The sequence below is a fragment of the Oncorhynchus clarkii genome, chromosome 5, assembly GCF_045791955.1.
Source record: "Oncorhynchus clarkii lewisi isolate Uvic-CL-2024 chromosome 5, UVic_Ocla_1.0, whole genome shotgun sequence".
In the NCBI taxonomy this organism is placed as follows: Eukaryota; Metazoa; Chordata; class Actinopteri; order Salmoniformes; family Salmonidae; genus Oncorhynchus; species Oncorhynchus clarkii.
Genome location: NC_092151.1, coordinates 46411047 through 46437479, shown reverse-complemented (window position 1 = coordinate 46437479; position 26433 = coordinate 46411047). Strand labels below are relative to the sequence as shown.

The 26433-nt window shown below is 41.2% G+C and overlaps 1 protein-coding gene across 1 annotated transcript; it reads right to left on the bottom strand.

The window, feature by feature from the left end:
• Positions 1-2182: 2182 nt before the first annotated feature.
• On the bottom strand, positions 2183-23936 carry LOC139408929 (UV excision repair protein RAD23 homolog B-like). The gene is made up of 10 exons (XM_071153397.1): positions 23734-23936; positions 22607-22688; positions 22185-22264; positions 11277-11467; positions 10308-10363; positions 9892-10019; positions 7790-7928; positions 7290-7417; positions 6257-6442; positions 2183-3035 (listed from the first exon to the last, which is right to left on the bottom strand). Exons 1-10 carry the CDS (start codon positions 23797-23799, stop codon positions 2922-2924), a joined length of 1170 nt encoding a protein of 389 aa, XP_071009498.1. The 5' UTR covers positions 23800-23936; the 3' UTR covers positions 2183-2921.
• Positions 23937-26433: the final 2497 nt, after the last annotated feature.

Sequence of the window (26433 nt, the reverse complement as noted above, 5' to 3'; positions counted from 1 at the left end):
ACAGGAAAGATTTGAATGTAAGTAAAATGGCCTTGTTTATCAGGGCAACAGGGTGAGATGAGTCACCCAGGCATGCTGATGTAACGGAAGAAAGCTAACATGATGTTTAGGGAACAATCACACAGAAACCTGCTGGTACCTGCTCAGCAAATGGCCTTATCAGATCACAGGAAACTTCCTGGTACTGTAGGTGGCTACTGGCTAGATGTGTGGGAGTAGTGTGAAGTTGCCCCTAGACACTGGTCCTGGGTCAATTTTGTATTTCTCCCACTTAGGTGTGGAGGGAAAGCTGATCCTAGATCTGTATAGGGGCAACTGCCCAAGTATGTTTTTACAACCTTTATTCTTAATGTGACTTCTCTTTGACTTAAATATTGTCATATTGACTCACAGATCTTGAAGACTAAGAAATACTCATATAACCTTTATTTTAGTTTATTTATTTAACATAAGTCTCTCTTCATAACGCTCAGTTGCATTTTACGAGTTTAATTAATCATGTTGCTGTCCTGTCAAAATTGGCATTGCATAAATCAAATGTCCCTTCAGTCCCATTCTTCATCTGTTTCATATCCTAGTTTTAAATTGAACTAAATCAAAATTCATAGGGGTGAATTTTGAGAATATCATTGACATGTCATAAGCTAGGGTTTCCATCCAAATGGCGGCAGATTTTCATGCGAATATTCTAAATCTGCATAAAAACAATATGCACATTTTCCCAGAGATGTTTCCATCAATTGGACTTGTTACAGATAAGTCTAAATGGGTTTCCATCATTGTCAACTGATGGTTTTGTCACAAAATTATTTGCTTTATATAGCAAAATGTGCTCTAGCCAACAGTTAGCAGATGAGGGTAGGTTAATTAACTACATTAGCTTTTTATGGATAAGAGCAAGATTATTTTTATTTGTGAAACAGCAACTGTATAACTGTAGACCGTCCCCTCACCCATGCCCGGGCGCAAACCTGGGACCCTCTTCACATAACAGTCACCCACGAAGCAGCGTTACCCATCGCTCCACAAAAGCAAGGGGAATCACTACTTCAAGGTCACAGAGCAAGTGACGTCACCGATTGAAACGCTATTAGTGCGCACCACCGCTAACTAGCTAGCCATTTCACATCGGTTATACAACCAAGCATTGATTCATCATGTCCCCAGAATAAGACACTCAATATTTATTGGAAAGAAGCATCAAGCTCATCAACGTGCACTTTCACCACCCTGCGAAGATCATAACTATTTCATCTGTAGCCTAATAAACTGGATGCTTTCCCAAGTGGTAGTACCAACAAATTTGACCGATAAAATTATCCAGCTTTGTCTAGCATATTTTGTCAACAATTTTTCTTTACTTGCATAAAAAGATTGAATGGAAACCTGGTTGACACGAATGTTCAACTGACATTTAGGGTCTGTTTCTCAATGAGTGGAGACAGGGAGAGAATTACTCATTTAAGGGAAATAAATAAAACATCTCAAACAAGTGAGACAAAGGACTAGATAATGGTCATAAAAGTTAGTTAAGAAATGTAAATTAGAAACTTATACACAGATGCACAATGATGACAAACTCCACACTTTCTCATAATGTACAAAGTGTAATTGAGTCAGACAAATGTCAGTAATTTCAGAAAGTGATTTGAATTGAAGATACAAATTGAAAACTTGAATAGGTTCTTATTTAGAAGGAATATAACATTTTACAATAGTGAAGTTGGAATTTTAGCTTCCTTCTTGAATTGACTGGCTTTAATTCAAATCAACCTCACTCAACCCTGATGTTGAACACACACCTCAGTGGTTTGGAAGAAACTTTCAAGACGTATGTTGCAGTCTATGCTGCCCCCTGCTGGTCTCAGTCGTCTGCTTGAGAAGGTGTGGTGGTGGGTGGGGTGTACTGTACAAATTGTGTACAAGTCATTGGTGTATGGGTGCATCGCAATAATCTAAAATGGCATCCTTTTGTAGGCATTTTCAGATGACTGCATACCAATTGGAGAAGGAATAAATAAATAAATACTTATATTGTGTGGAAAACTAGTAGAGACTCCGACACAAATGGATCTTCAAATAAGAGCAACAATATTATTTTCCTAGTGTTATTCATAGAGTCAACGGTCAAAAGAGCTGCTTACACCAGCCCTCTTTAAAAGACTAAACAAAATAGCATTACTCTGTTGAAATGTTTTATTTCTTTGTAAAAATGACAGTAAATCAAGTGGATAATAACTGTAAACACAAGGCTACTTACTATGAGCTACGGAAGTCATATACATACCTTTAGAGGTCTGAAAGAACTAGGATAATTTGCTATTTTCAGGCTGCATGAAACATCAGTACTTCCCATATTTGTACAGTTGCCTTTTTTAAATCTGCTGTAGCTCATGCAATTCACTTTAAGTTTGTTGGAAGTTTAACAAAAAATATGAAAATGGCAAAATAACAATGTTGCTTGTTTAAAAATGTCATTTAAAACTGCAGTTTTTATTATGTACTGGGATCCCTATACTGGTCAATTGAGACAAAGAAAAACACTATCAAACAAGAACAATGATGTATATGAATATGCAATAACAAATGGCCCAATCACATACTTGTATAACTACTCCTCTTATAACTACATTCTGCGATCAACCTTTTAAACCAGTATTAATTTCCTTATGAGAAACAATCATGTTGGTCTTTAGCCAAATAAAAAAATAAACAAACGGGTAGCACACAGGTGATATCTGATGAACCAAGTAGCTTTTACTCAAGGTGATCAGAGTAACAGCTTTTATTTCACAAAAAAAATATGTATTATGTAAAATTTTGGAAAATGCGAAGGCCATGTTTTATTTATGCTCATCCAATATTGATCAAAAAGTAGAGAAAAAAAAATAAGGACCGAAATGACTATCATGGCTCCCTTTTTAGTCATCGTCAAAATTCTGTTGTAAGAGGAAGTTAGCGGCCAAGTTCTCATTCTTCTCACAGGCAAAGTAGGCCTGTATAACAAGTCCTTCAGGGAATCCTAGGGCTTTTAGCTGTAAGACAAAACAGACAGAGTCAATATTGAAATGACATAAACAACATTCCTGAATAGCGATGACAGGATTGATTTTACATTCCTATTCCCAGAAATAGGCATTTATTCATGCATCTTCAGTTGAAAACAATGCAGTCTGAAATCAACACGTCACTAAACCCTTTACACTAGTGAGAATTGGACAATATGGGTAGGGCTAAATTGAAATGTTTTTTAAAGAAATATGAAATACATATGCACAAGCATAGTAGCAACTGAAAGGAAACAGTTGAGATTATAGGAACATTTGACCCAAGCTGAGGACAACAGTTCACCTGACAAGACTGAATCCAAACGTTACACTGATGATTGTGTTCAATTTGCATTTAGTGTAATTTTCACTGCATTCGTTGATCAAATCTGAAAATACTCTCGACATATTCAGTAACATAAGAATATTATTGGAAACGGTGGGGTAGGTGCAGACAAAAAAAATACAATGGTTTGAGTGAGAGGACTAACTGGTGTCTCCAAGTGGCCACACACCTCTCCAAAGTGTGCACAGTTCCTACGTAATTTCAATGCACTTTTATGACTCAAAATAGAGTAGCTATTGTTGGCAGAATGACAGATTTTTACCTTGTCAGCTCAGGGATTCGATCTCACAACCTTTCGGTTACTAGTCCAACCACAAAGCTACCTGCCACCCCAACGGTTAAGGGGTGTTCTTAAGCACGACGCAACGCGGCATGCCAGGACACAGCCCGTAGCCATGGTATATTGGCTATATACCACGAGATGCCTTACTGCTTTTATAAACTGGTTACCAACGTATTTAGAGCAGTAAACCACGGGTTTTGTCATACCCCTGGTATACAGTCTGATATACCACGGCGGTCAGCCAATCAGCATTCAGGGCTCAAACCATCCAGTTTATAAAATGATTTATATGAACAGCTTGGCGTGAAATGGAACTGTTAAATTATATGCAATGTTCACAGCCGTCATCTCTACGGCCTCTGCATGATGAATCATCAACGTTCAGGGTGGTGACAGATCGCCCACCTCATTATGGAGCGCAGTTCACGATGCACGTAGACTTTTTTCTGACAAGTGGACCTACATTTGCATAGTCTATGCTACAGTAAAAGACTGAATGCGCGTCTAATACACCCATCTCCATCTTGCTTTCAGGGGTCACCATATTTAATTGTAAAGATTTTTTTATTGCAGCTGCAGAGTGAAAAACAGCCCATCACGCTAACATCGTATTAAATCTGTGCACAAGCGAGCAGTCTATCAATTCCTTTCAAATTGCATCCATAACACATAATCCTGTTCTAGATTGATATACAGTGCATTCAGAAAGTATTCCGACCCCTCTACTTTTTCCACATTTTGTTACAGCTTTATACTAAAATAGAATCTTCAGTCATCCATCTACTAATAATACCCCAAAACCACAATGCAATTTTTTTTTAAACGTATGAATAAAAAAATGAAATCATTTAGATAAGTATTCAGACTCTTTACTAGGTACTTTGCTGAAGCACCTTTAGTAGCAATTACAGCCCTGAGACTTCTGGTATGAAGCTGCAAGCTTCGCACACCTTTATTTGAGGAGTTTCTCCCATTCTTCCCTGCAGAGCCTTTCAAGCGCTGTCAGTTTGGATGGGGAGCGTCGCTGTACAGCTATTTTCAGGTCTCTCCAGAAATGTTCGATCGGGTTCAAGTCCAGGCTATGGCTGGGCCACTCAATGACATTCAGACTTTTACCGAAGCCACTCCTGCGTTGTATTGGCTGTGCGCTTAGAGTTTGTTGTCCTGTTGGAAGGTGAAGATTGAGCCTGTTGGAGGTCCTGAGCGCTCTGGAGCAGGTTTTCATCAAGGATCTCTCTGTCATTTGCTTCGTTCATTCGATCCTGACTAGTCTCCCAGTCCCTGAACAACATCCCCACAGCAGGATGCTGCCACCAACATGCTTCACCGCAGGGATGGTGCCAGGTTTCCTCCCGACGTAATGCTTGCATTCAAGCTAAAGAATTCAATCTTGGTTTCATCAGACCAGATGAAATCTTATTTCTCATGGTGTGAGAGTCCTTCTCATGGTGTGAGAGACAAATTCCAAGCGGGCTGTCATGTTCCATTTACCTAGTAACAAATTAACAGTCCTTTCTGAATCCTATCCAGAACCGATTACAGTTGAGGAAGAGTCCTCCCTTCTTTAACTGACCACATGTCTTCCGACTGACCACTCTACCATTAAGGCCTGATTGGTGGAGTGCTGCAGAGATGGTTGTCTTTCTGGAAGGTTCTCCCATCTCCACAGAGGAACTCTGGAGCTCTGTCAGTGACCATCGAGTTGTTTGTCACCTGCCTGACCAAGGCACTTCTCCCCCGATTGCTCAGTTTGGCCAGCTATAGGAAGAGTCTTGGTGGTTCCAAACTTCTTCCATTTAAGAATGATGGAGGCCACTGTGTTCTTGGGGACCTTCAATCCAGCAAACATTTGTTGGTACCCTTCCCCAGATCCGTGCCTCGACACAATCCTGTCTGAGCTTCACGGACAATTCCTTTGACCTCATGGCTTGGTTTTTGCTGACATGCACGGTCAACCGTGGGGCCTTTATAGACAGGTGTGTGCCTTTCCAAATCATGTCCAATCAATTGAATTTACCACAGGTCTATCAAGTTGGAGAAACTTCTCAAGGATGATCAATGGAAACATGATGCATCTGAGCTCAATATTGAGTCTCATAGCAAAGGGTCTGAATACTTATGCAAATAAGGTATCCGTTTTTTCCGTTTGAATAAATAAAACATTTTCTAAAAACCTGTTTTCCCTTTGTCATTATGGGGTAGTGTGTAGATTGAGGGAAAACACTATATTTAATCAATTTTAGAATAAGGCTGTATAACATAACAAAATGTGGAAAAACAGAAGGGGTCTGAACTTTCCAAATGCACTGTATACAGTATGTGACGTAGTACACCATTTTTGGTGACCACTTTTGGCTCGTGAGCGCTACTTTCAGAACTATTGGCTAAAAACAATACAAAAGTACCAGAGAATCGCTATGTTTACTCAATTTATTTAACTTTCTTTTTAAATTATATATATTTTTTAAATAATTAAAATTAAATCAGCATTTCTGTAAATTATTTAGCTAACTAGCAAATTTTCAACTGTAGCCACTTATCAACAGTCATCTTGGCTTGTGAGATTCCCTCCTTTCTTACCCTCTCAATGGCCTCCTTCTCCTGGGGTGTGACCTGAATATAGTTCATGCCACTTCCAGCCTCCCCACCGACCCCCACTCCAACACCTCCTCCTCCACCACCACCTACTCCTCCTCCTCCCTGACCCCCCTCCTGGGCTGGCTCGTTCAGCATCTGGATGAACTGCTCTTGGTGGCTGCTGATTTGCTGAAAGGGAAACAGACAAACAGGATTGTGTTCATTAGGGCACACAACAGAAAAACAACGGAAAACAGGCCTTTCTTAGACCGATTCTAAGTAGTCCCTTCTTGCTTTACTCAGTTTTCCTCCGTTTGGTACATAATGAACACACCCATGGAGAGAGTGATCAGGGGTTTGTTCAGGAAAGAGCAACAGACTCAACGTTCAGATAGAAATGCATTGTACAGATCAGGTAAGTGTCATATGAGCCAACTGTTAGTCACAGTTCTACACATTACATTTCTACCAGCAACATTGAGTGCAGCCCCTCTACAAATGAATCTGATGGTTTAGATTTGATCAACGCACCAGTCCAGGCCAGTGGTTCCAAGAACCTTTGATACCTACAACATTATGAACATTTCACATCATTGAATAAATCCCAGGTAATTACAGCTGACCAGAGGTTGGTTTGAGGCTGAACACATTCTGCTTCCCAAATGGCACCTTATTACCTTTATAGTGCATTACTTTTGACCAGAGTTCACATAGGGCTCTAGTCAACAGTAATGCACTATAAAGAGAATAGGGTACCATTTGGGACACACAACAGTATCACAGAGGGGATCTGCTGCTATGCCTTCAGGCTCTGATCTCATTCCTTCAATATGCATGAGAGGCCTGGGGAGCTAAATGACACAGACAAATGTATTTGGCAGAAGGACTGGAATTCCATCAATTTCACTGCTCATTGTAGCCAGTTCAACTACAAAATTGTGGAATAATTGTCTATCATCAAGAGGCCAGAGATTCGGGAGTATATCGGAGAGACAGACTGTAAATCGAGGCGTTTGTGTGAGTGTGTTGTCCATACTTGCAGAAGCTGGGGGTTCTCCCTCCCTATCTGCTGTAGTAAGGCAGGGAGCAGAGAGGGGTTCTGCTGGATGATCTGTCTCATCTGGAGAAACTGGGGCTGGTTAACCAGGAACCCCAGAGGGTTGGCTGGAAACACAGGAGAGGGAGAGAGGGGATCGGAGGTCACACCATAGAAGGACAATGGCACTGTTCTATTTCCAATCCACACAGTTCTATGTTCCATTTCCATGTTCTATTTCTACAGGTCCATTTTGTATGTTCTTTGTTCCCAAAGTTCTACATTCCTCTTCCACACAGCAGCACACTAGTGTTCTAAACTCCAGTGTGCCAAACCATTTATGGCATAGAACAATTGATACAGTGCAGCACATAGGGCATCTCTTTATTATTCAAAGGAAAAGAATAGAAAGCCGTCAAATGCCATTTGTGTGTGCACTGCATACAGAAGTGTTGTTACACATGTGCATGCGTATAGTGGAGAAGCAGGCACACACACACCTCCTGTTGCAGCGCTGGCTAGGGAGCCTGTGCTGGCTGGGGTGGTCATACTGCCTGTGTTCAGAGCTGGAGTTCCTCCACCCACAGGGGGCACCACTGGGTCAGCACTCACATGGCCCTCCTCCCCAGCTGGGATCCCCTGAAGAACAACCACAGGAGATACATTAGAGCTGCCAGACAGGGTGGAGGAATCTAGCTCCATCATCTCAGCTCAAAGAAACACATGGATGAAAACCGTCAAAGAGCACACAAAAAAAAAAAAAAAACGGGATATTTTGAGTCAATGACCATGTTAACATGCACACCAATATACCGTTACTATTCGGGATACTCAAGTACTATGCATTGTGGTTAGAGCGTTGAACTAGTAACCGAAAGGTTGCAAGTTCAAATCCCCGAGCTGACAAAGTACAAATCTGTCGTTCTGCCCCTGAACAGGCAGTTAAACCCACTGTTCCTAGGCCGTCATTGAAAATAAGAATTTGTTCTTAACTGACTTGCCTAGTAAAATAAAGGTAAAAAATAATACAAAAATTGAGAAACCCAGAAAAGACACGCTGATCTGTGGCATCATCTTATCCCATTTACTGTTTTTTTTGTAGTCTGCGCATCCTCAGTTTTGTATATCATTTTAAAAAAGTAGGCTACCCGCACAGTTCGATACACCATAACTCCATAATGTATTTTGCTGATACTCCGAACAGGATCGTATAGCCTACTGGCTACTTTCACCCCAAATTTAGACAACTTCCTGCTTATAATGTCTGACACTTTGTAGGCCGTATTATTATTATTATTTCTGTCAACTAGCCAATCGTTAGACACATGCAGCTTCAATTCTGTCATAAATTGTTGCCCCAGAAGACTAAATAAAGTAGTGCTCACCAGAATAATGTCTTACATTGACAGAATGAATGCATTAGTAATCTAGTTAAACACTGCTGAATGTCTTTTAGGGACCAAGGAACAAATGCAATAACTCCAAAACAGTGGAGAGATTGGTCCTGTGCAAAATGTCCAAAAGTTATCCGTTTGACTGATTTTAAGGAAATTAAAAGCTGAGAAAACAATGAAACACGTTTCTGATAAGACTTCAGTTCGTCTGGGTGCATATTTTATGTGGTTCTTACCTTCTGCTTGCATAAGTGTCAAAGACAACATTACAGTAGCATTCACATTTTCGGGGAGACAAAAAAAAAAGAAAAACCTGAAATATCACATTTACATATATATTCAGACCCTTTACTCAGAACTTTGTTGCAGCACCTTTGGCAGCAATTACAGCCTTGAGTCTTCTTGGGTATAACGCTACAAGCTCGGCACACCTGTATTTGGGGAGTTTCTCCCATTCTTCTCAGCAGATCCTTTCAAGCTCTGTCAGGTTGGATGGGGAGCGTCGCTGCACAGCTATTTTCAGGTCTCTCCAGTTGGAAGGTGAACCGATGCCGCCAGGTCCTGAGCACTGTGGATTAGGTTCTCTCTGTACTTTTCTCCGGCAATCTTTCCTTCGATCCTGACTAGTCTCCCAGTCCCTTCCTCTGAAAAACATCCCCACAGCATGATGCTGCCACCACCATGCTTCACCGTAGGGATGGTGCCAGGTTTCCTCCAGTCGTGAGGCATGGTATTCAGTCCTTTATGGGCCTGCCGCCAGCTCTAAGAAGAGTCTTGGTGGTCCCAAACTTCTTTCATTTAAGAATGATGGAGGCCACGGTGTTCTTTGGGACCGTCAATGCTACAGACATTTTTTGGTACACTTCCCCAGATCTGACACAATCCTGTCTCGGAGCTCTACGGACAATTCCTTCGACCTCACAGTTTTTGCTCTGACATGCACTGTCAACTGTGGGACCTTATACAGATAGGGGTGTGCCTTTCCAAATCATGTTCAATCAATTGAATTTACCACAGGTGGACTCTAATCAAGATGTAGAAACACCTCAAGGATAATCAACGGCGAGCGGAATATGAGCTACTATCCGGAATATTGTGCGCATGAAAACGTGGTCACTGTCATATTATATCACTTTTAGACTAAACCATTCAGAATAAAAAAGGGGTGTCAGACTGGAGAAGTGGATGGAGTGATGGGAGGTACTTACTGTAAGCAGGTACTCCACAGCTCTGTCTGGGTTGTTGAAGCTGGCTCGGAGTGATGCCACCACCTGCTCCCTCTCATAGCCCATCAGCATCATCTCGGTCACCATGTTCTCATATGATTGGCCTGTCACTGAGGAGCAGGAAGAACAACCAACCAATCAGATGCCATTTTGATCAGGGAGACTCTTGAAAACTTCAGATGACATTCACTAGGATAAACAGCCTAATGAAAACAGATTGAGAGATAGATAAAAAAAAGTGAAAGGAATAGCCCTAATATATATATATATATATATATTTCTACAGGGAAGACAATATTAAGACATAGCTATAGACCTAACTACAAAAGAGAAAGTATGTTTTCAGATTATAATCCATTCACAAAATTGGGTTAACTCATATCAGGAGGACCATTTACCTAGAGCAGAAGTTGCCTCCTCGAACATGTTCACATTGGCCAAGAGACCAGACGAACTGAAAGAGAAGGCATATAAAGCTGATGAGAGTACTGTTCCATTGTACCATGATCTGTTCTCATAAAATACAACCATTAGGAGATATTAATTATACTATAACCGACACTAGCGGAATCTAAAACGTCCCCATTTCCAATAAGAATGCAATCTCAGTTAACGTTTTGCATGTGGCTACCGTCGAACATGACTCTGGAAACAGCAGCTTCCTATTAATGACCCAGGCCAAATGTAACAGTGGCTACATCCCAAATGGTACCCCCCTACTTCCTATGTGTAGTTCAATAATTTAGGGGGGGTATTGCACTATAGGCAATAGGGCTCTGGTCAAACAGTGAACTATATAGGGAACAAGACCAGGGCCTGTGAACAAAACATTAGGGACACCTTCCCAATATTCACTTGCACCCACTGAGGATCTCATCTCGGTACCTAATGGCAGCGAGGCTGCCTCAATTTGTCTGGGCAAGGTGTCGAAAGCGATCCACAGGGACGCTGTTGACTCAAATGCTTCCCACAGTTGTGTTGGCTGGATGTCCTTTTGTTGGTGGACCATTCTTGACACACAGAAAATTGAGCATGAAAAACCAAGCTGCGTTGCAGTTCTTGACACATTCAAACGCCAGGCACTTACTACCCGTTCAAAGGCACTTCAATCTTTTGTCTTGCCTATTCACCATCAATGGCACACATGCACACTCCATGTCTCAATTGAGTCAATGCTTAAAAATAATTATTTAACATGTCTCCTCCCCTTGATCTACAATGATTCAAGTGGATTTAACCAGTGACATCAATATGGGATCATAGCTTTCACCGGGACAGTCTCATGGAAAGATTTAATTAGTTTTGTACACTGTGTATACGGAATAGGTTTGCAATTAGAGAGCCATTGACTGCCGACCCAGGCCTACCTGGTTGGAGTTGATGCTGGGGCTGAGGTGTTGGAGGGCCTCTCCTCAGCTGGTTTGTCCTCTGGTTTGCCCCCCTCGGGTGGGTTATCTGAGCCTGACAAGGCAGCAGCGGGTACTGTGGGGACTGTAGTGCTGGAGGTGGTGGTCGTGGTAGCACTGGAAGGCTGGGCAGCTGCTGGGGCTGCTTTAGGCTACATAGAGAAAAAGGGGAATGTCCAGTGCTCAAAGTTGGGCTCAACAGCATATTTAACTTAAAAACCATAGACCTATAGGTGATAGACTCCCAGGCTGCTCATTTTGATAAATAACATTTTTCCATCTGAAGATTTAAAAGAACAGGTTGCACAATATATTTCCACAAACCTAACATCGTGGATTGATGATAATCAAAAACATTTTTAAACGTTATTTATGCAAATGTTGATTTGAAAAAAAAGTTGCGAAAATACATGTATCAAAAAGTAATATACCAACAATACACTGTGGCTTTGACATTCAGAGAGGAACGGCCTGCTGGTGTCGGCAACGCACTGTTTACCGGCATGCATGTTTGGTCAAGAGGGGAATAAAGTCTTACTGGGTCAGGGGAACCCCTTGTGCTTCAGTCATATGAGGGCCTCACTTTGTCCCGAACGATTACACTATCTACCAACAGTGGAAGAGTGTATTCGCTATGAAGCTGAAACCGGTTCTGTGCCCACAGTCAATGTAGGCTCCAAGTCCACTGACACCATGGCGGGTGGCTTCAGTGATGGATGTGAAAATTGGCTAAGAAGGTACTAAAGGGGCCTAGGAGTTGTCATGTTATGTTTTTGGTTCGATGATAAAAACAAAGTCAGCTATCTAAGTGCACCGAGCCATGCAAAACGAACTGGCCCACTCACACAGATACAATAACTAAAATCAACAGAATACTCCATGTTTTGCAGAAATGAATGGTCAAATATCATAATCGGATGTCATTGTCAATTTTCAAGGTCCTTATTTTTGCTTTATTGGCCAATATAACTTGCAGGATATCAATGGTAGCCAATGTTCCCTACATTTTTCCCTCACCAAGCAGATTTCAGGTCTGCTGAGCACAAACTGGAACACTGTGAAAATTGTAACTTCCGGCGCACGTTTACTGTGAACACAGAGGCAGTACTCACTTTAAGTTAGTAGCTTACTTGACCACTTAAAACTGTGGCTCTTTGATCATAATGTAGGCCTACCAGAGTGGTATACAATCAACAAAAAAATAAATAGAAATTGCATCACATAACATTCCAACATGGAAATAGCCGTTATTGTTCAGCCTACAGTAGCAGCCAGAGTGGTGTTCAATGTAGGCCTACATTCCATTACTTTTATTAAAAACATGCAGGGATTGACATTGACCCGTTTATCCACTTGTCCTTCAGACCAGGTGACTGAAAACTTAGCTTATTCAAGCCCGTCTCAAAATACACTGCCCCTTTAAGACAAAGAAAAGCTCTTTACCTGACTCGCTTTCAAAGATGTCTAAAATTAACACGTTTGGTGCTCTTTGTCAGAAGCAATCACTCCCACATTGTTGACTACAAATGATCTATAACTTGGCTAATATCTCACTAATTAGCGAAGGATATGAACAAATGTCAAATGTGCACATCGCTTAAATTTAACTCTGATCTCAAAACAAAAGCATCTACTCATGACCGCTTATGCTGTAAAAAAGCAATCCAGTTCAAAGTGAATGGCACAGATCCACATATGGCAATGGTGTACTTGCATATACAGTACCAGTTCTTTATTTTTAACTATTTTCTACATTGTAGAACAGTGAAGACAAACCTAAACATAACTCTTAATTCAGTAACCATTAAAAAAATATATAAATATATTTTATATTTATAAATAAATATATTTTATATTTGAGATTCTTCAAAGTAGCCACCCGTTGCCTTGATGACAGCTTTGCACACTTTTGGCATTCACTCAACCAGGTTTCACATGGAATGCTTTTCCAAAAGTCTTGAAGGAGTTCCCACAAATACTGAGCACTTGTTGCTTTAGGTTACTTGGTTGCTTTTCCTTCACTCTGTGGTCCAACTCATCCCAAGCCATCTCAATTGAATAGAAGTCAGGTGATTGTGGAGACCAGGTCATCTGATGCAGCACTCCATATCTTGGTCAAATAGCCCTTACACAGCCTGAAGGTGTGTTGGGTCATTGTCCTGTTGAAAAACAAATGATAGTGGGACTAAGCGCAAACCAGATGGGATGGCGCATCGTTGCAGAATGTGCCTTGAATTCAAAATAAATCAGACAGGGTCACCAGCAAAGCACCAATACACCTTCTCCTCCATGCTTCACGGTGGGAACCACACGGAGATCATCTGTTCACCTACTCTGCGTCTCACAAAGACACGGCGGTTGGAACCCAAAATCTCAAATTTGGACTCATCAGACCAAATGACAAATTTCCATCGGCCTAACGTTCATTGGTCGTGTTTCTTGGCCCAACCAAGTCTCTTCTTATTGGTGTCCTCCTGTAGTGGTTTCTTTGCAGCAATTTGACCATGAAGGCCTGATTCACGCAGTCTCCTCTGAACAGTTGATGTTGAGATGTGTCTGTTACTTGAACTCTGTGAAGCATTTATTTGGCTGGAATCTGAGGTGAAGTTAACTAATGAACTTATCCTCTGCAGCAGAGGTAACTCTGGGTCTTCCTTTCCTGTGGCGGTCCTCATGAGAGCCAGTTATCAGTGCTTGATGGTTTTTGCAACTGCACTTGAAGAAACTTTCAAAGTTCTTGACATTTTTGTTATTGACTGACCATGTATTTAAAGAATGATACTATCATTTCTCTCTGCTTATTTGAGCTTTTCTTGCCATAATATGGACTTGGTCTTTTACCAAATAGGGCTATCTTCTGTATACCGCCCCTACCTTGTTGCAACACAACTGAATGGCTCAAACACATTAAAAAGGAAAGAACTTCCACAAATTAACTTAACCTGTTGGATCTCTAGGGGCGCCATTTCATTTTTGGATAAAAAACGTTCCCGTTTTAAGCGCAATATTTTGTCACGAAAAGATGCTCGACTATGCATATTCTTGACAGTTTTTGAAAGAAAACACTGAAGTCTCAGAATCTGCAAAGATATTGTCTGTAAGTGCCCCAGAACTCATTCTACAGGCGAAACCAAGATGATGCGTCAACCAGGAAATTAGCAGAATTTCTGAAGCTCTGTTTTCCATTGTCTCCTTATATGGCTGTGATTGCGCAAGGAATGAGCCTACACTTTCTGTCGTTCCCCCAAGGTGTTAGCAGCATTGTGACGTATTTGTAGGCATATCATTGGAAGATTGACCATAAGAGACTACATTTTCCAAGTGTTCGCCTGGTGTCCTGCGTGGAATTCGGTGCGCAATTGCCAGCTGCTTGTACTTTTCCATTTGATTGAGGGGAGAAACCATGCTTCCAAGAACGATATATCAATGAAGAGATATGTGAAAAACACCTTGAGGATTGATTCTAAACAACGTTTGCCATGTTTTCAGTCGATATTATGGAGTTAATTTGGAAAAAAGTTCGCGTTTTGAGGACTGAATTTTCAGGTTTTTTTGGTAGCCAAATGTGATGTATAAAACGGAGCTATTTCTAATACACAAAGAATCTTTTTGGAAAAACTGAGCATCTGCTATCTAACTGAGAGTATCCTCATTGAAAACATCAGAAGTTCTTCAAAGGTAAATGATTTTATTTGAAGGCTTTTATGTTTTTGTTGAAATGTTGCGTGCTGGATGCTAACGCTAATGCTAACGCTAAATGCTACGCTAGCTAGCTACTTTTACACAAATTATTGTTTTCCTATGGTTGAGAAGCATATTTTGAAAATCTGAGATGACAGTGTTGTTTACAAAAGGCTAAGCTTGAGAGATGGCATATTTATTTCATTTCATTTGCGATTTTCATGAATAGTTAACGTTGCGTTATGGTAATGAGCTTGAGTCTGTATTCCTGATACCGGATCCGGGATGGGGAGATCAGAGAGGTTAAGGGACACCTGTCAATTGAAATGCATTCCAGGTGACTACTTCATGAAGCTGGTTGAGACAATGCCAAGAGTGTGCAAAGCTCATCAAGGCAAAGGCTGGTTACTTTGAAGAACCTCAAATATATTTTGATTCGTTTAACACCTTTTTGGTACTACATGATTCCATGTGTTTTGATGTCTTGATGTCTTCACTATTATTCTACAATGTAGAAAATACCAAAAAATAAGAACCCTTAAGTATGTGTGTCCAAACTTTTGACTGGTACTGTAGGCCTACTGTAGCGCTGATTGGGTATGGTGCACCGGCCTGTGTAGAGTATGGGCTTGAGTGGTGCCTGTCAATGCAATAGAATCCTACTCCGATGCTTTCTGCCTACAACAAAATCTCTTGCATAGTTTGTTTTGTTACGTTGCATTGAAAGTGGCTAATATTACGTTGATTCGATCACAATTCCCACAGTAAAGTTGATAGGTTTTAACGGAGAAAACTCTAGAAAGTTGAGGTAAGTTCAATCTCGTACAGGCTGATATTTCTTCGGCGTGGCAGTCCCGGGGATGGAAAATTGATGGTAGGACAATGTTTGTTAGCCATTATCTGAATTTACTGCTGTTATTAGTATCACTCTGGTTAGCATGTGGCTAGCTAGAACTACAATCTGCCAACAGAGTTTGTGTCAGTTTGCTTACAGACATTCAATGTCAACGATGCTAAATGTTTATCTTGATTTTGTGTAACAGTGCGAGAAATGCTGATGTGCTGAACTGCTAATAAGTGCTGTGTTTCAAGGCTACTAGCGGTTAGATGGTACGAGTCAGAGTAGGTGAGAGGAGTGAGAAGCAGAACGTGCCCAATTTGACTGGAGCGCCGAGCGAGACTCCTAAAGGCTGGAGGGTAGGCCTTCTCGACACCTCAAATAGCGCACTTCATGAGCTCAGGGCATGCTAAGCCCCGCATGCATTTGTAGTTTATTTCCATAAAGAAACTGAAGACACACAAGTGCAAAAATCAAGGTGACTTAAAAAGATGACCAAGAGTGGGAGTGCGGTGATGTAATGTCCACAACTAAAGAATCAGTGGAATTTGAAAAGGCCAGTCTCCCGAAAGCATGATGGTCTACTTACTACATGCACATGCTAAAAGAAAGGAACGAGATAGGTAGCTAAAAATTGTCAATATAGCGCATATTCCAACTTAAGGAGTTTTCCGTTTTGATTGGGCTATTTTGCCTAAAAACCTTTAAACCTACCTATAGATTTATTTTATAATAATAAAATGCATCCCTGCCCTGAGTGACAAGAGTGGCCAAAAGTGTGTTTAGCATCCCCAGTGGCTCTGCAAGCACGGAGAGGATATTCTCCGCTGCTGGCCTGCTCTCCAGGCAACATTGCATGAGCCTGAAGCCATAGACTGGCCAAACTCATTCTTCTAAAAATGAATTCAAAAAGGCACTCTAGACTGAGCCTAATAAGGCATTTTTTGTTTAATTTGTATTTAATTCTAAGTCATAGCCTACATGCGCAATTTATAGACTAATGATTTAATACAAAAAAAAACATTTAAAATTCTAAGCGCTTAATGTCCCTCACTCCCTACCAGCCTAGGGTGTCGCACTCGCAAATGCTTCAATGTATTTCTTTGTACGGACAACAAACACAATTGCATTTTAATCTTTGGCAATTTGAAATCACAGAGATACAGTCATGAGAACCTGAGGCCCATTGTCGTGCCATTCATCCACCGCAATCACCTCATGATAATGCACGGCCCCATGTAGCAAGGACCTGTACACAATTTCTGGTAGCAGAAAATGTCCCAGTTCCATGGCCTGCATACTCAGACATGTCACCCATTGAGCAGGTTTGGGATGCTGTGGATGAACATGTACGACAGCGTGTTCCAATTCCCGCCAATATCCAGAAACTTCGCACAGCCATTGAAGAGGTGTGAGAACATTCCACAGGCCACAATCAAACAGCCTGATCAACTCTATGTGAAGGAGATGTGTCACACTGCACGAGGCAAATGGTGGTCACACCAGACACTGACTTTTTTTTTTATCCACACCCCTACATGTTAAGGTATACAGTGCCTTTAGAATGTTTTCAGACCACTTGACTTTTTCCACATTTTGTTACGTTACAGCTTTACTCTACAATTGATTAAAAAAATGTAAAGTTCCCTCATCAATATATAGACACACACACACAATACCCCATAATGACAAAGCAAAAACAGGTTGACCTTTTTGCTCATTTATAAAAAATATAAACTGAAATATTACATTTACATAAGTATTCAGACCCTTTACACGGTACTTTGTTGAAGCACCTTTGGCAGCGACTACAGCCTTGAGTTATTTTGGGTATGATGGTACAAGCCTGGCACACCTGTATTTGGGGAGTTTCTCCCATTCTTCTCCGCAGATCATCTCAAGCTCTGTCAGGTTGGATGGGAAGCATCGCTGCACAGCCATTTTCAGGTCTCTCCAAAAATGTTCTATAGGGTTCAAGTCCGGGCTCTAGCTGGGCCACTCAAGGACATTCACAGACTTGTCCTGAAGCCACAGCTGTGTTGTCTTGGCTGTGTGCTTAGGGTTGTTGACCTCTTGGAAGATGAACCTTTGCCCCAGTCTGAGGTCCTGAGCGCTCCGCTGAAAAACATCCCCACAGCATGATGCTGCCACCACCATACTTCACCGTAAGGGATGGTGCCAGTTTCCTCCAGACGCTTGGCATTTAGGCCAAAGAGTTCAATCTAGGTTTTAACAGACCAGATAATCTAATTTCTCATGGCCAGAGTTCTTTAGGTGCCCTTTGGCCAACTCCAAGCGTGCTGTTGTGCTTTTAACAGACAGTTATGTGCCTTTCCAAATCAAGCCCAATCATTTGAATTTACCACAGGTGGACTCCAATAAAGTTTTAGAAACATCTAAAGGATGATCAATGGAAACAGGAGGCACCTGAGCTCAATTTCGAGTCTCATAGCAAAGGGTCTGAATACTTATGTAAATAAGGTATTTATTTTTAATACATTTGCTAAAAATTAAAAACCTGTTTTTCCGCTTTCTCACTATGGGGTATTGCTGAGGATTATTATTTATTTATTTAAGAATGAGGCTATAACGTAACAAAATGTGGAAAAAGTAATGGGATCCGAATACTTTCCGAAGGAACTGTATGTGACCAACAGATGCATAACTGTATTCCCAGAGATGTGGAATCCATAGATTAGGTTCTAATTAATTTATTTCAATTGACCGATTTCCTTATATGAACTGTAACTCCGTAACATTCTTGGAAATGTGTCATGTGTGTCACACAAAAATGTGTTTGTATTTTTGTTCAGTGTAGATACCCATCACTAGAAGATGTCCACTGTATTATTAGGTCAAATCTTGGCCAGCTAGGGGAAATACTGTTGTCCTTGCTAAAGTTTTTGTTTACTGATCTGAGTCTGCGGCAATACTCAACAATGATGGCGCTGGAAAGACAACTTTTGGTAGGCGTTGATGTCGATTGATCCCTTTCATAATTGAAAATGCAGCAAAATGTTGGTTTGACAATATTTTCTATCTAGAGCTTTGTTGTCAAATAATGATCATGGCTATTCCGTGCCAGTACAGTAGTGTGAAGAAGCTAGCTAGCTAATCAGATGGGTGGCTTTCAGACCACTGACATCAGAAATAACACAAGGTCAAAGGAATAGTCATAGCATATTACAACTAAATAGTAAAGCAACAGTTTATACAAATGAAACAAACCAAAGGCGCAATCAACTAGCAAACAACATAGCTAGCCAAACTAGCTAGCTGCCAATGTGGCTTGAAAACAAGTAATCCATGGTAGCTATAACACTTGCATACATATTTACAACTAAATAGCTAAAGCGACATATTACTTTATATCTAGAATTATATATTAGCAAGCTAACTTTGTCTTACTGTTTCAGCAGAAAAATATCTTGGTCGGTTTTGAATCCCTTCGCAATGGAGCTAGCCCTCTCCAGTTTGTAAGCACAAATCCGAGGTTCACTATCGTCTTGGCCCGGGCTCTTTTGTTTTCCCTTCTGGCTCTCCAAAGTTCCATGTTACTTTGGGTTATAGGGACATGTCGTTTGCTCCCCACATCTGTCATACATCTCCACTAGTGAAGTGTGGACATAGACGTCCCTTTTCTCTTCAGTTTCAGATTCTCTCAATGGCTTACTCCTCCTTGTGTTGTCGTCTCCTTCTCAAAACCCATTGGTGGAGAAGGTCAGAGGGGCAGGACCTCTGGCTTTTTCATCCAATGGGTTTTGAGAAGGAGACGAGATGACGCTAAGAGTACGCAATTTAGCTTTTCCACCTGTCTCAGTCTGAGTCAATGAACTTGTGGCGGAAACTCGTCATTCATTACGCACAGCACTAAATCTGTTGGGAAAAACCAACCTGACAGAGAAATCGAATACAAGCGGTTCAGGTAGGCTGGAGGCACAATATTGTTACTGTTGACTCACACTGGATGACCACTACCGACTTGGAGCTTTTGAACAAAGAAAATATAAAAAGAATAACATAATGCAGCTTTAAAAAGATTAAAGATTCTACTATTCCATACACCAACAAACAGGAATCTCAAGGCCACAGCCTCTTGCCAATTATCACTATAGACTAGAGGTCGACCGCTTAATCGGAATGGCCGATTAATTAGGGCCAATTTCAAGTTTTCATAACAATCGGAAATCGGTATTTTTGGGCGCCGATTTTGCAGATTTTTACATTTTGTTTTATTTAGATGTTTTTTTATACCTTTATTTAACTAGGCAACTCAGTTAATAATAACACATTCCTATTTTCAATGATGGCCTAGGAACGGTGGGTTAACTGCCTTGTTCAGGGGCAGAACGACAGATTTTCACCTTGTCAGCTCGGGGGATTCAATCTTGCAAACTTACAGTTACCTAGTCCAACGCTATAACCACCTGCCTCTCGTTGCACTCCACAAGGAGACTGCCTGTTATGCAAATGCAGCAGAAGCTAAGGTAAGTTGCTAGCTAGCATTAAACTTATCTTATAAAAAACAATCAATCAATCATAATCACTAGTTATGGTTGACACATGGTTGAGGATATTACTAGTTTATCTAGCGTGTCCTGCGTTGCATATAATCGATGCAACACTGTGGGATGATTTAACAAAAGCGCATTTGCGAAAAAAGCACAATCGTTGGACGACTGTACCTAACCATAAACACCAATGCCTTTCTTAAAATCAATACACAGAAGTATATATTTTTAAACATGCATATTTAGCTAAAAAGAAATCCAGGTTAGCAGGCAATATTAACCAGGTGAAATTGTGTCACTTCTTGCATTCATTGCACGCAGAGTCAGGGTATATGCAACAGTTTGGGCAGCCTGGCTCATTGTGAACTAATTTGCCAGAACTTTACATAATTATGACATTACATTGAAGGTTGTGCAATGTAACAAGAATATTTAGACTTAGGGATGCCAAACGTTAGATAAAATACTAAACGGTTCCGTATTTCACTGAAATAATAAACGTTTTATTTTCGAAATGATAGTTTCCGGATTCGACCATATTAATGACCAAAGGCTCGTATTTCTGTGTGTTATAAATAAGTCTATGATTCGATAGAGCAGTCTGACTGAGCGATGGTAGGCAGCAGCAGGCTCGTAAGCATTCATTCAAACAGCACTTTCGTGCGTTTTGCCAGCAGCTCTTCGCAAGCACAGCGCTGTTTATGACTTCAAGCCTATCAGCCTAATGGCTGGTGTAACCGATGTGAAATGGCCAGCTAGTTAGCGGGGTGCGCAATAATAGCGTTTCAAACGCCACTCGCTCTGAGACTTGGAGTAGTTATTCCCCTTGCTTTTGTGGAGCGATGGGTAACGATGCTTCGAGTATGGCTGTTGTCGATGTGTTCCTGGTTCGAGCCCAGGTAGGTGCGAGGAGAGGGACGGAAGCTATACTGTTACACTGGCAATACTATAGTGCCTATAAGAACATCCAATAGTCAAAGGTATATGAAATACAAATGGTATAGAGAGAAATAGTCCTATAAATACTATATTAACTACAACCTAAAAACCTCTTACCTTGGAATATTGAAGTCTCATGTTAAAAGAAACCACCAACTTTCATATGTTCTCATGTTCTGAGCAAGGAACTCAAACGTTAGTTTTCTACATGGCATATATTGCACTTTTACTTCTCCAACAAATTGAACATGTTTCATGATTTATTTGAGGCTAAATAGGTTTTTTTAATAAATGTATTATATTAAGTTAAAAAGTGTTCAGTATTGTTGTAATTGTCATTATTACAAATTTAAAAAATTTAAAAAAAAACATTTTAAAAATATATATATATATATATATATATTGAATCGGCATTGTTTTTTTTGGTCCTCCAATAATCGGTATCGGTGTTGAAAAATCATAATCAGTCGACCTCTATTATAGACATTCAAACTGTGCAGAAGGCACATATTGTAGCTCTGCAGTGAGAAACTCCATTACATGAACTGTTGCTGCACCTGTGAGCATAGGGAGCGGAGATGTAACAGATTGCAATCCACTCCGCACAGTGGGATTTAATCTGCATTCTGCCTGTCTTCTTAGTGATATTGAGGTGCATGTGACAGGTCTGGGAAAATATTGCTTCAAGGTGAACACACACACGTCCAGTGACATGGAAAGTTAATTAAGTCCATCTGCCACTATCAGTGGTTGTCACTGTGTGTGTGTGCGTGTGTGTGTGTGTGTAGCATGTTTATGATGGATTTGAAAATAGTGAAGCGTATGTTATGTATTCAGGTCTCCACCCCAATGAAAGGCATGTAATTTCATGGACAAATCGCAACGTTTCTAATCCCTTACCTTTGCCACCATGACGACCACAAAGTTCTTCTCATCAATCTTATACTCCTTGAGGGCTGTGTCATCATTTAGGATTTTCCCTTCAAGCAACAAACATGAAGATATTAATTTATCAACCGACAATTCCACAATAACCCTGACATTCTTTGCCATTCAAATTGCCAGAAACCTATCCCCATCACCTATAAGGTTAATTCATAGTGGTGAAGAAACATTAGCATGCCACATACACAGATTGAACACTATTGCTGCAATCTGCATTCCCGTAACATAATTACATGAAAACATTGAGATGCCACAGGACAAGCCAACACAGACATGTAATTATATTGTGACAGCGCAACGACCTATGCATTTCTATCCGTCCTCATCAAAGTGTCAGACAAAAGAGAGAGCAGGGGAATACAAGACTGAAACTGTACCTGCATATATCAACTTTTGTCCAGCAACTGGAAAACCATCTTTTCCCTTCTCATTCTCAATTTTTTCCTTTAAGGTTTTTACCTGTAAAGAGAGAGCAGACGACAGACAAATCATAAAGAGAACGAAGTCCATTGCGAGAAGCATATGATATGTCTCAGTTTACTGGTTAAATGGCTGATGATTAGGCTAAAAGATAGCTATGAAACCAATTAAACAATTCAAAGTCTGGTGCCCGAGTTCTCTGAGAGAGGTCTTATAATACTAATACTTGGCAACTAACTACACACTGCCTAAAATAAAAACAGTTTATGATTGACAACTTCTCAGAATTCTGGGTCACGCCAATAGGCCACTGTCAATGACTCAGTGCAGAGACCTCTCCTCAGCCCAACGTTAGATAACGACGTCCCCTAACGTTAGCTAATATTCGCCTCGCTAATAACAACCAAATGCCGACAGTATCTAGCTAGCTACAGGGGTGTCAAACGAAGTTAGATCGCTACAGTAACGTTATATGGATCAATTATTTGGATTATCAACATTTAGCTAGGTTAGCTAATAAACTATCCAACTGCTTCATAAGACACGTGAGGCAGCAGCTGTTTAGCTAGCTAGCGTTAGAATACATGGCTAGCTAGCTAACGTTAGGGAGCTAGCTAACTACGCTAAACTCGAAAGTTGTCGTTTTGAATAAATATATATCGTTAGAGCACATTGTGGCTATCCATGGCAAAAGTTATTGAATTAGCCATTGCTAGTTAGCTAACAAATAGTTGGGGTTGAGAAACTTGAGACAATTAGATAGCTAACTACCAACACTTACCAGCTAATGCTAGCATTAGTCAGCTACCGCGTACACTACCACTACGTTTTTGCCAACATAAAATCACAATGGGTGTATTTGCAGTAACGAACAACCTACTTTGTTAAGTAACGTTACTAAGAAACTTACCAACGTTATCTAGTTACTTGACTGGGGACTTAAACATGTTGAAGTTGCTTTGCTAACGTTAGCCAGCCATGTCAAACTAGCTAAGAATGCAAGTTAGCTTAGCTTGTTAGCCAACGCAACGCTAAGTTAGACGAAGTCCTCCACACCTTCAACAAATGCATGGTTTCAACTCACCGTCTCCTCTGCGTCTATGTCGATTTTAAATGTCTGCTGTTGGAGAGTTTTTAATGTTATCTGCATTTTGGCGGCGAGCAATTTAGCTTAGGTTTCTTAACTTGTTTCACCCCGTACTCTTTCCGAAGGTGTAGTTAGATTTGATGCTATTTTCGCTAGCTCGTCATAGGCTGCTGCTCTGGTATTATGCCGCCACCTACTGTGTGGGGTGAAAACTGGGGAACTTTAACGCAGAAAAAGCACGGGGAAATACGGAAAGGGTGAGGAAAAAAATCGAACATACACAAAAAAATCTATGTACTCCTTTATTCAGATTAAAATGCATACGCAGATCCCTACAGGCTCTGGGGTCTAAGAGGGAAGATCATCTTCAGACCGTATTCCCTGCAAAATGTTGGCCTATACCAGGGAACTGTGGGTTAACTGCCTTGTTCAGGGGCTGCCTTGACCGCTCTGGGATTCAATCCAGGAACCTTTCGGTTACTGTCTCTAACCACTAGGCTACCTGCCACCCCAAATTGCACTGCCTCCACATATGAGACCTGCTGGACAGCCCTGATTCTTGCTATTTCGACCTCCTTCACCCTTACAGGGCCATCCTAAACTCGGGAACATGGTTCCCACCACAATTGCATCATCGTGTATCCACTAACTCTTCAACAACATATTTATTCCGTCTGCACACACCTGCCACATCGTCAAACTTTTTGTAATTACGACGTTGCAACGGAACGAAAAAGCTTTCACTGCGTATCTCATATACCCCAGCTTTTCATGTTTCGGGAGAAACTCTTCATCAAATAGCAATAACACGGGTAGGTTTTCCTTCTTCCATAAAGTTCAAGGGACGTGCCTCCACTACTCCCGGACCTGGTACATGGTGATTATGACATTGAGCCTCAATTTCCACCGAGACGCCAGAGATGACACCTTTTGCCGATGCCCTGCTCAGAAAGTCAAAGCTTTCCACTTCATACTCCCATAATTTCCCCAGCCACAATGCACTTTCCTTTTGTTCTTATGAAAAAATAAATCAACACCATAACATTCCTGGTAATGCTGGCCGACTCAACCTCAGTGCGTCCTCCACCTAACCCCAGTGCGTCCTCCACCATCTGTGCAACAGCAATTGGGTCTCCCAAAAATGCATCCTTATCGACTAATCGAACTCTAACAAGGAATGAGGCAACATAGCACTGGGCAAAGATGTCCTTTCAATGTCTAGTTTTGATTTACATTTGGTTCAGTTGCCATATAAAGTTAATTCAACGTGAACCCCCCACCCCCCAAAAAAGAAAAAGTACGATGTGACTGGATTCAGGTTAGAAATTGGGTGAAAATAAGACTAAATTCCCTTACTTTGATTACTTTTTGCAAATCCAATCAGTTTCTATGTTGATTCAACGTCATCACATTGAACGTTTTTGTTCAAATGACGTGGAGACAACGTTGATGCAACCAGTTCTTTCCCAGTGGGATTAGACCGAGCCTCAACTTTATTTGCAACTTTATCCCTTTTTCTCAATTTTCCAGTCAGTCTTCAACTCACTTCCACCAACTTTACTGAACGCTCCATAAGACTCAAACAACAAATCCACATCAGAGGCTGTCCACCACCATTACGCTTTTGCCTTTTCAGCGCTAACCATAAACAAACCTTTACACAAAAAAACGATTAGGCATACGCCAACTCGTGATGCGAGTGTGACGTGCACGAGACCTGAGAAATGTAGTTATCATCCATCCATCCATTCATTCATTCATTGGTAGCAGTACATCACAGAAGCAGATCATCATCATCGCGCAGCACTATATTATATACGTTTTTAAGAGTTGTAACTTTTAGGCTGCGCTACCCTCCTTCATGTATCCAGATCAACCATCCTTACGCACCTCCCAAATAGGCCTCGATTATAATCACAGGCGTGTATACCCCCCCCCCCCCCCCCCCCCCATTTTTTTTATTTTTAAATCAGCATATTGAATGCGAGACACAGGCTGGCAAAACCCTGGATCATTGTTACTCTTACTTCCGCAACGCATACAAAGCCCTCCCCCACACTCCTGTCGGAAAATCTGACCACGACAACTTCTTTGCTTGCTTTGAGGACAATACAGTGCCACCGACACGGCCCGCTACCAAAACCTGCGGGCTCTCCTTCACTGTAGCCAACTTGAGTAAAACATTTAAAAGTTTTAACCCTAGCAAGGATCCCGGCCCAGACGGCATCCTTAGCCGCATCCTCAGAGCATGCGCAGACCAGCTGGCTGGTGTGTTTAAAGACATATTCAATCAATTCTTATCCCAGTCTGCTGTTCCCACATGCTTCAAGAGGGCCACCATTGTTCCTGTTTCCAAGAAAGCTAAGGTAACTGAGCTAAATGACTATCTATAGCACTCACTTCCGTCATCATGAAGTGCTTTGAGAGACTAGTCAAGGACCATATCACCTCCACCCTACCTGACACCCTAGACCCACTCCAATTTGCTTACCACCCCAATAGGTCCACAGACGACGCAATCACATCACACTACACTGCCCTAACCCATCTGGACAAGAGGAATACCTATGTAAGAATGTTGTTCATCGACTACAGCTCAGCATTTAACACCATAGTACCCTCCAAACTCGTCTTTAAGCTCGAGACCCTGGGTCTCGACCCCGCCCTGTGCAACTGGGTCCTATACTTCCTGACGGG